The 13,248-nt window shown below is 45.8% G+C and overlaps 1 protein-coding gene across 4 annotated transcripts; it reads right to left on the bottom strand.

Moving 5' to 3' along the window:
• Positions 1–2,302: 2,302 nt before the first annotated feature.
• rogdi (rogdi atypical leucine zipper) lies at positions 2,303–12,860 on the bottom strand. 4 transcript variants are annotated; one of them, XM_086288191.1, is made up of 11 exons: positions 12,411–12,860; positions 9,787–9,883; positions 9,410–9,492; positions 9,184–9,241; positions 9,020–9,100; positions 6,973–7,068; positions 6,797–6,895; positions 5,894–6,007; positions 5,759–5,808; positions 5,271–5,397; positions 2,303–4,015 (listed from the first exon to the last, which is right to left on the bottom strand). In XM_086288191.1, the coding sequence occupies exons 3-11, from the start codon at positions 9,469–9,471 to the stop codon at positions 3,974–3,976; spliced, it is 729 nt and encodes a 242-aa protein (XP_086144317.1). In that variant the 5' UTR covers positions 9,472–9,492; positions 9,787–9,883; positions 12,411–12,860; the 3' UTR covers positions 2,303–3,973. The 4 variants fall into 4 exon arrangements, with proteins under 4 accessions (XP_086144317.1, XP_086144315.1, XP_086144316.1 ...); XM_086288189.1 differs by having other exon boundaries at positions 9,787–9,858; positions 12,411–12,858; XM_086288190.1 differs by having other exon boundaries at positions 9,184–9,238; positions 9,787–9,858; positions 12,411–12,853.
• Positions 12,861–13,248: the final 388 nt, after the last annotated feature.

Here is a 13,248-nt window from a genome sequence, read left to right as displayed (position 1 = left end):
TATTTTGAAGAGCAGCTTGAATCTGCAAAATAAAACGGACTGCTCAATCATCACTGCTCACTCAAGAGTGGAGTTCTCTCTGATATTGGGCCACCGTTCCGTTGCTTTGAACATGTAATTGGTTTTGTTTTCTCGATTGGGGGGCTGAAAAAAATGTAATGCGTATCTGCGTAATACATTTTGATCAATAAACTTTCCCTATTTAAACATGCACTATGGTGGCCTTTCTTTGCTCATAACTCCTTGATGTTGGTAAATACAATAAGTGAGCAATATATATAATATACATATGATAACGCACAGCACATTATGGAGTATGCCCCTGCTGTGAAGTCCTGCCTCCATCTACTTGTCGTTTAATCACTGGACAGCTGGACAGGTTCATACAAAATATTAGATGAGGCCAATTGTCCTATACATATTTTTGACCTAGGGGTGGGATTGATTGTGAACTGGAAAGGGAAAATGCTTAGGAAGCTGAGTACGGCTGCATCGTCACTGATTTGTAGAATCATTTTGATTCGATACAGGATCCGATTCAATTTGATTGGAATCTGGAAAGTTTTGCCTCAGTCAGAAATATTACAAGTCTGATCATTTAACAGTATATATCCATAATTTCGTATCTATTAAAAGAAAGCTGACACATGTGAGACTTAATTAGAGATGTAAACAGAGAGTTATGAAACCTGCAGCTGCAGAAGCCAGCGGCAAAAAAGAGGCAAACACAGCGCGGACCCGACGACACATCAAAATCTGACTCTGACGCGTCGGGTCCGCGCTGTGTGTTCACGTTTGTATGCAGAATCCGTAAACCTGCTCCCAGTTACTGTTTTAGCTGCATGGTGTTTGACGACATGTTGTGAGGTTTAACCTGAGATGCTGGCGTTTCAGGCATAATAACGTTAATTTACAAATCGACACGGGATTGTAATGAATCAATATCACTTTATTCAGTTTAGCATGGATTGTAATCAGAAAAGCGATAATCAAAACCCACCCCTAATCAAGAACTTGCAAAGTAAAAACATGATCTATGTCAGGTAGCCCTTTTGTTATTTACATTTAAAAAGAGGATTAGTGTTACTGTGCGCTGGCTGAGTCTGTTTCTTTTCTTAGAAATAGTTTCTCCTGCCCTGGAGAAAATCCACTTGCATGGAACAGAAGAGGCTGTGGAGTGCAGGAACCACACTGCAAGCTGGTAGATATGCAGGTATTCCTGGGTCCTGCAGACTATCACCTAACAACAATAAACAAAATGATTTTCTAAACTGTAGCAATGTAATGTACGTATAGTGTCAAATACATTTTTGTAGTCTTCATCAGCTTTAATTCACATGGAAGTGTTCCTAAAGTCATATGCTGTAATGATATTTACATTATGAAAACATGATTTTGGACATTTCAAGTTTTTCACTTCGGCAGATAAAATGAATTGAGCAAAATCAACTCAAAATATTCCCACACGCCAGAACGTCCTCTCTTCCTCGCTGGCTCCATATCTGTCAGTGGAATGATCACCTCGTCGCTCTCTGTCACCATCAACACACTCCACGAATCCCGTGGATGATTCACTTCCTTATATCTGTTTGAATCAGGTACCGAAGCAGTTACGTGCGTAATGAAGCTTCGGACGTCACTGGTCACGTGACTTTTGCCAAACGAAGCAAGCCTCGACACAGTGCTTCTGAACCAGTGTGTTGTTTTTTTCGACACACGCTCCGGAGCGTCAGCTTCAAGCGGGCCATCACTACATTAAATTAAGCTCACTGTAAATAAATTGCTCACCTCTGGAAACCTGACATGTCTGCGTAATCTGCTTTCCTTCCACCTTCCTTGACGTTCGAGTGCGACTACTTCAGTCAGCAACCATTGTTGCTTCCCTCAGCATTTATTCTTGGCAATGACAAGGCATCACAACTGGATTTTGACTGCACAACTCCAATATCATTTTGTCTGTTTTGAGCCTTTCAGAAGTAAAGGTCCTGGTGTTTCATCTCACTGTGCTGCTGTATAACCAAGTACATGAACTTGAGCTTCATGGAACAAACTGATGGATGTTTCAGAATTCTGATTGCAAATCAGGTGCAGCTGGTGTTACCACAAACAAACAAACCGGGTCGGGTAGGTTTGGATCTCTTTCCCCCCCTAATGTATGACATCATTACAAAAATGAATTTTGCATGAATCTTTGTCTAATATTAAATGTGACAAATACAATGTGGCACTGCATTTCCAATAATACAAATGAAGTTCAGTGATGACTTTTTTATTACATGCATCTTAAGATCACCAAAGAGAGTTCATCAGGACGAAAGTTTAATTGCACACATTCCACATTTTACATGACAGGCATCTTTAAATACATTAATACTTAGTGGAAAGAAGTCATTTGTTCATGTCTACAATAGTATTTGGTTCAAAGAAAATCAACACGAGACGAATACAAACAGCAACAGATGATGTCACAGGTAGCTTATTTAAATAAATCCATGTAGTAACAAAGAGGGAATGTGAGGTCGAGGGATGAAGGGCCCTGCTCCAGCCACGTTTGTGTTCATCAGTTTGCACAAATGTGTTTCTGCTCATCCTGCTCGTCGGGTTTTCTTACAGCTTCTGCTGTTCTGAAACAAACGTGCTGCCATCTGTACTGAGCTCAGGCCGGTGTGCAGAAGCAGACAAACACAGCACATCAGGACTGCGCGACAGTCTGAACCAAAGCAGACTGGAGGAGCCATGACAAGTGTAAATATACGCCGTGCGTGGTTCTCTGTAAAGCAGACCACAGGGGGAGACTGTGGCATGTTCGTGATATCACTCCTAACAGATGTTTTACCCATTACAACAACGTTTGATTCTTACTGTGTCCCACACACCCACATACTGAATGAGGGAATAATTCGGAGGAAGAGGCTGAGCTAGAGCAACACTTCCTCTGTTGATTGTGCACCTTATAAAACTGGAAACAGGATCAATTAGAGCTCAGCTCTGTGAAGAAGCATCTCAGTATCTACATACACAGGTCAGCCAATCAGCTAGTGACAGGTAAAATGAGCTGAGCAGCTGACATCTATGTCCAAACTGCCACTCATTACACCCCAAACGACCTGGTACAGTGATGACAGCCTCCAGCAGAGCCCCGTCCTCCACGTACTGTGGAGCAGGTTTGTTTCCTGTGGGAAGATTAGAAAGGTGCTACGGCAGGAGAAACGGAACAGGAGCTTCTTCAAAGACCTTCCTCCTTTGTTTACGTTCTTGGTCCCATCAAAAATACAGAAAACTGTTACCTTCATCACAGATTCGTCCTCCTGTTCCCACTCCAACATGATGCGCTTGGCAGCCACTGAAACTGCCTTTTCCATGTGCATCATAACAGTAATGCACAGGCACTGTCACGCAGCACTGCTGCTGCATGTGAGGTTAATGCTATGCAGCAGAGTGAATAGATGATGCTGTTAGTGGCAGCAGACTGTTTGACTCTGAGCATTTTACACAGTCACAGGCTTGTGGTGTCCACCTGTGTACCAGTACTACAGTACCAGTACTACAGTACCACAGTACCAGTACTACAGTACTACGGTACCAGTACTACAGTACCAGTACCACAGTAGTAGGGCAGGACTTTACTACGAGGAAGCTTTCAAAGCGATCACCATGCTGGGACAGAACAAGTACAAGAAACGTACTTTTAGTACAAAATTAGTGTTCTACAAAACAACTCAAACACAATCAGGAATGTGAGTGTGGGTAATAAATAATTCTATTAAAGGGAACCAAATGACATGAATCCACACGGCAGTACTGAGACGCACTGACGGGACTGTCTGCTATCTGGGCTAACATCACTGGGGGCGGAGCTTTAGCGCTCTGACATCACACTGCATTTCAAATAGCTAAAATAATGAACACTTCCTTTACAACAGAGTGCTAAGTGCGAGTCCGAGCGGAGCCTGGAGGATGACGGGCTGCAGGATTAAAAAGGTCTGTAGTTCCAGAAACTGGAGAAAACCGAGATCTGCAGGGAAGGAAGCAGCTGGGATTCAGTCAAAGATGAAACAGTTTTCACTTCCTTTCACTTTCTGCTCACAGTAACAGATTTAATGGTGAAAAACAAAGAACTGTCTAGACCAAAAGGAAAGGTCACTTTATGAAACAAACTGCCAAACGGTCAAATACTTCACGCCACTGTAGAAACACGTTTAGGCAAACCGTGCTGTGATCATTTAAGCCAGAGCTCTTTGATCCCGATCTGTTCCCACAGTAAAGACTCAGGCTGCTTCTCTAAAGTAAATGAAACAAACCCAAAGTCTTTGTTATCCAACGTTGCTCATACAGCTGTCACGTGACCCTGGCTAACGTCTCGGTTCACCCCAGGTTAGTTACAGTGGTGTGGAGACGTGTTCGTGCCCTTCATCATAACTGACTTTTTGTATGTTTGATCCGAAACACTTAAGCGTGACAAAAAGACCCCCCGCCCCCCATGAAAGCTCCAGAACCATCAGCATCAGGGGTTAGGCTAAGCCTCGCTACACTGAATGGTGGTGTTACTAAAAGTTCATATTTTCTAATTAGTTTCTGTTTTTATTTCACTTTTAGCTTTTAATTCAGTTTTCAGAGTAAATGTTCATATTTCATTTACATGTTTGAACATTTTTAGTCACATTTGTGTCATGCTGGCACAGAAAAATCAGTACAGGTGTTACAGTACGAGCTGTCACGGAGCAGAAACGGGAGCTGGAAGCATGTAAATATAATAATAACCACTGCAGCCAAACAGAGAGCCTGACGAGCCCAGCTGTAAGTAAGCTGTTAAGACTCGACTGTACGCTGTGTTCCTGTTTTCCTCTGAAACAATAAGTTCTGTTGCAGCAGCCTTTCAACGCCTCTCTCTGTCTCTCGCTAGCAAACTTGACCCAGACAACAAAGTAAAGCTAGTTTCCAGCTACGAGCCCGACACGAACCCGACGTATCAGCCAGAGGTCCCTTTACTACGGTTCGGAGCCGCGGACCTGTTTTATATACGCGTGGGATAGTTTTCTATATGAGATCGCTGCAAAAAGTGCAGCCTTACCTAATGTCCACCTACTGTTACTCATTTATATGAAGATTTTAACATCTAGCTGGTGTTGGTGTGGCGAGTAACAGTTCATTTTAAAAGTAACCTTCCAAACACTGCCGAACAGACAGCACGTGCTCCCAGAATGAATGCTCCATCTCCTCCACGTCTCTCACGTCATGATTAATAATGTGCGAGTGTTTGAGGGACTGACCTTGTCCTTCAGCTGCTGACAGAGCTGCAGGGATATGGTGAAGAACACCAGCGTGTCGCTCAGCCAAGGCACCACACACTCCACTTTGTGAACATGGCTCACCTCAAACCGGTTGTTGTTGAGCTCACTGTGTTAGCAAAATGTAAAGAGAGCTTAGATACTGTCCACCATGTACACTTTAGCACTACTGTGTGTTACCAGTAACTAGATAGTAAATCAGTTTCCATCCAAGCCAGCATCATGGGGCAGGAGCCCAGCTGTTGAGTAAGAGGCCATTTGGCCACAGTCATATTTAAATATTACTCATAGAGCCAGGTTTCAGTAATATTACACAACAGAATAAGGCTGCATCATCTGGTAATGGAAATATGTCGTTTTCTAATAATAAGCATGTACAGGAATAGTTGCAATGACACTGATGGCTCTTTGTGTAAACGTTTCACCTCCTACAACATGTTCAAGCTTCATCAGAGGACTGAAGGACTTACAACATCGCTCCAGGGCTGTGCAGCACTGAGCTCCCAGCAGGCTTGAAATTCTGCAGATATGAGAAGGATCACAAACACTGGTCACATGACAGAGGGCGGCTCCACAGACGGGTGCACGGTGTCACAGAGTCTAACCTTGGTGGTGTTAGCAGGCAGCACGTGGAGCTGGTACACAGTCAGACACAGTTTGCTTAAGTTGATGTAAAAGTTGACCATGACATCCCCGGGTATGGGAGGAGAGAACATTTTCTGGTGATCAAACAAGAGAGGCCGGTGTGAGGCAGTCAGGCTGAAACATCACAGGAAGGTTTAACCTTCAGCAGTATTACTCTGCAGTGACTTCACTGAGCCAGCACTCAGAGCTCATCAAGTCCTGCTTTAAAATTCATCATCAGAGCCAGGAACAACCTGCAGATTGCTTTGGTGTATTTCTGCCCTGGTGGAGTTTATTTCCACCCACACCACCTCCATGAGTGCTTCTCCAACCTTTCTCCTCTAACATCAGAGCAGCATGGGCTACGAGCAGGTTCATTGGGTAACGATCTAACGAGTAATATTTGATGTGGCTACTGCCACGTGGCTCTAATAACATATCCTGCATTACACAGGTCTAAAGTGTGGACAGCAAAGGTGTAAATAGCTCCTACAGGTTACCTGAAGTTAATCTCTGATCCTGTGAGTGTCGACCGTCAACGCCAACCCAGACTGCGGGCGCTGGTTTCACAGAACAGTTGTGGATTCAGAGCCCAGCACTGAGACTGGGCTTTTTACAGGACCTAACTATGACTCACTGCGACTGTTCCACTTCAGCACTGCTTTTGATGCCATAGATCGCCCTCGTCTGTCAGCGGGAGCCTCCCCCCAGAGTCAGAGGGCTGGAACAGTTTACACTGCACTGACCTACAGGAGGACAGCTTCCTGAGAAACCCTGCTCTCACGAGGAACCTGATTTGACTAAACTTGCTGTCATGTTTTCTTTAAAACCTGCATCTTTACACAGTTATTCTTCAGTAAGATCATTGAGTGCAGCGTGTATACCATCAAACCGCTGGCAGCCAGCTCAGGCAGCGTCATGGAGGCCGGGGTAGTGAGGCGGTTTCGAGCTCGTGTAAGCTGCAGCATCACTCCATCCATGAGCTGCAGCATGAACACAAACGTGATGTTAGTATCAGCAGCATCAGCAGAGTGGCAGCTCTGTGCTAACAGGGACACACCTTGTTGACCTCAGCCCCAGACTTGAAGTGGTAGCTCTCGTCACGGCTGCTCAGCAGCTGCAGAGCCTGGTTCACGTGGTTCCTGGCATCTTGGATCTGATGGGCCACAGAAACGAGGACCAGTGAAGGGTGGGGGTCATATGTTAACACAAGTTCCTGAAGAAAACTGTCCAGCATCACCTCTCGGCTTCATTGCATTCACTTTTAAAAGCTAGACTAGTATGCCGTTATTTTTGTGCCACTATTCTGAGCGCACGTAAAAAAGGTTTGCAGGTGTAAGTGTTGCATTTTGAGGAGAAATTTATTTTGAGTGAACAAAATTCATTGCTGCGTGCAGAAAATGTATTTCAGCGTTTGCTGTTATATACACACACACACACACACACACACACACACACACACACACACACACACACACACACACACACACACACACACACACACAACAGCAGCCCCTCTCGCTCGCTCAGTTTTTGTATTTGCGCTCGCAATGTGTCGCTCGCGCTCTCAACATTTCTGCCCGTGTGCGTTCAACTCTTTCTGTACACCGTTATATTTGTGCCACAAAACCAGCCAATCACAGACTTGGATGCAAAAATATCTGATTGGCTGTTTTGGTCTCCAATCAGCTCGAAATGACGAAATGCAATATCCCAGAATCCATTTCGTCCAAAACTCAAACAAGGCAGTGGCGGAGGAACACAGAGGGGCGGAGTTTGAAATGTTGAGAGCGCGAGCAACACATTGCGAACAAGCGCAAGTGCAAAAACTGAGCGAGCGAGAGGGGCTGCTGTTGTGTGTGTGTGGATAACAGCAAACACTGAAATATATTTTCTGCACGCAGGAATGAATTTTCTTCACTCCTCAAAATGCAACACTTACACCTGCAAACCTTTTTTACGTGCGCTCAGAATAGTGGCACATAAATAACGCCATAGACTAGCTGATGACTTACAGACCGTCGCCTGTAAGTCATCAGGTGCAGCTACTCATACGGATAATAAGTAAAGCTTTAACTGTGAACATGTTTAACAGCTTGGTTTTTCCATGAGCTGCTACAGAGAGGAGCAATCTTCTGTTTGACAACATAATCATGCAAATGAAAGCAGGACCTGAATAACTGGTAAAGTCTGTACAGAGAACTTCAATAAATAAACACGGCCTCACAATGACAAAGATATTATTCCTAACTACAAACAATGTGCTGCTTGGGGTCTTTCCATCACTGCAGAGCTCAGACATTAAGACAAACGTAGTGCTTTGGCTGTGGGACCAACATGTAGAGAGGAGAACTGGATCCACTGTCCCCTCCTGGATGTTACCAAACATCAGACATGTGAAAGAATCTGCTGCTTTGTTTTCAGCTCGTGGCATAACATGTCCCTAACATGAGAACAACATGTGACCAGTGTCACGTTTCCAAAGTAGACCGAGGCGTCTGCCTCCACCCACACCTGCCCACAGCTCGGCTGCTTTGGGCTCAGTGATATTTTCATAATGCTCTGAATGTCAAACTGTGTTTGGTATAATTAATGCAAAGTGTTGATTCAATTCAAAGTCATGTTAGAAGCTCGCTGGTTGTGATGTGGTCAGGCCTCCCTGGTCAGAGGCCCCGCCCCTCTGACCACAGTCCTGCTCACGTTTGTCATTAAACTCTGAACAGACACATGCTGACAGTCTTATAGTTACATGGATGCATCAGGTAATACTTCTGTGATGTCACACTACACGCGTGCTAGCAGAGGGCCCACACAAACGTTACAGTGACCGTTAACGCCGTGAGACTGGTTTCATTGGTAGTTAATATCTGACCTAACATCGCTCTGCCTCAGCCTGGCTGCACTCTGACAAACAGTAAGAGATTGCTGCTTTGCTCTGTGTGAACCACGTCGTGCACGTTAGCTGCTTCATGGTGAGCGTTATACCGGGGAGCTGAGGAGCTGCCTTCTCTCTCGTTGTTTTCTAAGGTTTCATCCTCAAACTTCTGTAGCTGTAAAGTCAGAGAAGCAGCTACGTGTTGTATTAAGTGCAGCGCTGTTTTCTATACCTGTTGCAGTTTCCACTGTTTGTCTTCTCTAAACTGGAAGTGCAACACTTGGCTGCTCTTTGCAACCTTCAGGTTGATATCCTGTTGAGACAGAGTCAAACATTAAAGATGCTCAGCCTAAAGCAGTGTCGTTAAAAGCCTTGGTGAGAACGTCATACACTCACAGCCTGAGTCAGCACCTCCCCCTGCAGAGTCAGCACGCCCTTCACCTGATCCATGCTGCTGGAAAAAGTCACATTTTAACCTTTGGAATCATCACAGGACAACAAACACAGAAGGAAGTGGATGTGAAAGGTGACCCTATCACGTATAATGCCGACAGCGCTACATGTAACGTGATGTCACAAATGATTACCACGGTAACAGTACGGCAGTGTGAGCTGCATTTACGTTGAGCTGCCAAGGATGAAGTTCTCCTGCTTCAGCTGATTTTCAAAGCCTGGTGTCGGCATGGAGAAACGTCTGGATGCCTCCTGGTGACAAGAACACAGCAGAGACTTCTTCATGTGCTGAAACGACCTGAGAGCTTCTTCCTGCTCTGCTGTGGAGTCCTGTTAGAGGACTGTGTATTTATGGTGCTGAGGACACTTGTGTTTGCCCAGCCTTTCAGTTAAAACAGCAGCGCTCTGTCATAGTGACCTGCCAGATGCTGTCAGCCTGGCAAAGACTTACCGTGACCAGCAAAGAGCTCCATGGGTAAAGCTCATGTATCATTTCAGCCACGTAATTATGCAACTATTTCTAACACATGAAAGCTCATCGTTTACCTTGAGAACATCTTGGAGCTGCTTTAAGACAGCGTGCACTTCTTCTTTAAGCAGCCAGTTGAACTCCTCCTCCTGCCAAACACAGTGAACCAGTTTCCTGTTAGTGAGAGACAAAGATAACAGCTCGCCCTGCACGCGTACACAATTACTATTATTGATGGTAAATGGGCTGATTCTTATACAGCACTTTTCTACTCTCCCGGAGTACTCAAAGCGCTCTATACAACATGCCTCATTCACCCAGTCACTCCCATTCTCACAAGCACTACCTCTGTACTGAGTGCTTTCTAACTACACTCACACACATTCATACATCGGAGAGCAAATTGGGGTTAGTATCTTGCCCAAGGATATTTGGCATGCAGAGTGGAGGAGCCTGGGATCGAACCTCCAACCTTCTGATCAGTAGGTGACCTGCTCTACCTCCTGAGCTACAGCCACCACCCATTATTGATCAATAATACATATCAATAACTATACGAGACTTCAAATTACTCATATGTCAGTAATTTACATGATTACCTAATAATCTGCAACATTGTGTCCAATACCCATAAAGGTGTATTTTGACTTCATCTGATTAGACTGATTGACTCTATGGAAGATTTCTGCTGCAACACAGGCAGCCGTCAGGTCAGGTCTGTTATCTGACCTTTTGTAGTCTCGCCTCTTTCAAATAATTCAACTAATGTGAGACTGAAATTGAGCACTTGAAGGGTTTGAATGGAATATTTACGCCCGTTTTAAAAAGCTAACTGGCTAGCAGTGTCATTAATAGGGATGGGTACCGGTGTCCGGTGCCATGATGGCACCGGTTCTGACATAAACAGTAGTAACCAGACCGAAAAGCAGCGCACATTTCGCTGCTTTATTTCGGTGCTTTTTTTTCCTGAGCTGTGATACACTTCTAGTCAATCATTTTACGTTTCCGAGGATAGTAGGCGGGGCCAGGTACGTACGTTCTGTTAGAGCAGAGCTACAGATTCAAAATGCCCAAGGCGAAGCGGTCAAAAGTCTGTCTGTACTTCACAGCAAAAGATGCAAACTCAGCAGCAACAAGTGCTTTAAGCTGATACTGTGATACTGTCAAAGGAGGTAACACCAAGAATCCGATGAAACACCTGGCGACGCATAGCGTTTTTTTAAAAGCCCAGAAATGCGCCGTATTTGATAGCTTGCTGCGAGACCTCACACTGTGCACGTCGGGTGGGTTGCCAGTTATCGGACCCGGAGCAACATCCCCCAAAAACCCGAAGAGGAGAGTCCTGGCCCCTAGCCCTGCCAGTGTAGCAGAAATGATGAGGATGATGATGCAGCAGCAGCCGTTCTTCTCTGCGTGAGTAGCTTAATGTTGCACGTGTGTAATTTACGTTGAGTAGGCTAACCACGTTATTACATTAATGCATGTAAGGTGAACTAGCAAACATCATCATAGCTACATGCGGCTGTCTTCTTGTTTGATGGCAGGTACTCCCTTCACCCTGGCCAAAAAGGCTAAAATGACCAAAGAAAAAGAGGGAAACAGCTGAACATGAGAGGTTTTTGGACAAAGTTTGAGTTCTTCATTCTTTAAGCACCGGTTTGAGCACCGTTTAAGCACCGTTTAAGCACCGGCACCGTTTCAAAAGTACCGATTTGGCACCGGTATCGGATAAAACCTAAACGATACCCATCCCTAGTCATTAATGTCGGTGTAACATCCACATGAACACAGGGAACCCTAGAACAAACTGTGGGGTGTGGCCCACTGGGGGGAGCACCGGTCTACAAGGGGACAAGCCGTTCTGCCAACGAGCCGTTGTTTCTTTAACGTCCCCACACAGACCACTGTTTCATGGTCCAGGTTCAGCCACTTAAAACGGTCTGATCCTGGACACTAATGACTCCAACAGGCTGTGACGTGGAACTAAGCAGCAGTGGTAATGTGCCGCGTGTCCACAGTGGGGCTCAGTGCAGAGGCTCGCTACAGTAGACCTTACACCCTACTGGTTTGTATGAAAGCATTAAAACCACACTGCTAATGTTCTTTCACAAAAGTGTTGACATTATTAGCTGTGATGTTACTGCCCCGTGTGTCCAGCTCAGACTTTGTTCCTGTGCGCGTCTCATTACTGAAGGACAGGCCAGCTGTGGACCGTCAGCCAGCTGTGGACCGTCAGCCAGCTGTGACAGTGGGAGCTTACTTGTGATTGGTTGTTACTGGCAAGCAGACGGTTTTACCAGTACATGGCTGAATCTGTTCACAGCCATATTAGATCATTCCCTCCTGCTGTCGTAGAGATACACTCTGTGACATTTACACGCGTGTTGATGCCGTGTTTAACAGTACGACCCCCGCCCTGCAGGGAAAACGTTTAGGTCCAGTTTGTCCTCGGTAGTCAGCAGCAAACAGAAGGCTCGGGCTCAGCTGTCGCTCTCACGGTGACGGTCAGTGAGCCGTTGCCATGGGCCCACTGACCGTCAACCACAATGTCACAGTAACATGACAGCGCGCGGGGCTAACAGCTACCGTGGGCAGCTCTGTGCAATAACAGACGAGTCAGTGCGAAGCACCAGCAGCCTTTCAGTCACAGCGCTGTTTGCTAGTGCAATGGTGCGATATACGCGACGGCTGAGCAGCTTACCAGCACAACGCGCTCCACCTGACTGGCCGTCGACGTCTTCGGGAGCTCCGACAGAGACCTCTGCGGATTCAGCATTTTGTCCTGGCACCACAAACAAACACCGGCCTCTCTCGCTCGGGGTGACGCCGTCTCACGGTGGCCTTTGGAAGCTGTGTTGCCTTCACTGACGTCGGATACAAGTTAAGTTAAGTTGAGCACCCAAAGAAACGGCGATAAGTTGAAATAAGAAACCAAACAAAAGCGACCACGGCACGATGCTCCGTCACGGCAGTAGTTTATAATCCGGCCTGTGATCATGTGAGTCAGACGTTATATTCACTACTGCAGTCCATAGAGTCTGTATACTACCGGACTACCTGTGTGCTGTCGTTACACACAGACGATGCTTCTTCTCTTTAGCTTCCGCCTGCTGCATTTAGTTTGAGAGAATGAAGCTACATTTGTATTGTTTTATGACAACCACCTGAATGCAGCATCAAATTAGTCACGTGTTTAGTGCGGAGCCCTCCCATCCAACGGCTCTGGCGTAGTGGCGCCACCCACCAATCCATATCTGGCTTAAGAACTTCCGCTTGGCGTTTTCCACGCCGTTACGCAACCCACGCCTGACAGTTGGTCAAACTGGACGTGACGCAGCGTCAATGCGGCGACATTCCTCGTCCTGAGAGTTGAGTCGGGAGGAGGTCACAGTGAAGTCCTGTGGAGTGCGCTGAGATTTTATGTAAGAGCGAGGGGACGTTTGCATTCACTCTTCTTGGGGGATTAGCATCACCTGCGAGGCTCACCTGCCTCCGTCACGTCTCGCATTCACATTCATACACCTCGCTGTGATCTTGAT

Source organism: Aulonocara sp. 'chitande type north' Nkhata Bay, linkage group LG4, assembly GCF_057382095.1.
Source record: "Aulonocara sp. 'chitande type north' Nkhata Bay isolate Kocher_YH1m ecotype deep benthic linkage group LG4, A_spYH_male_GT1.1, whole genome shotgun sequence".
NCBI classification, from domain to species: Eukaryota; Metazoa; Chordata; class Actinopteri; order Cichliformes; family Cichlidae; genus Aulonocara; species Aulonocara sp. 'chitande type north' Nkhata Bay.
This window is presented reverse-complemented; position numbering and strand designations above follow the sequence as displayed.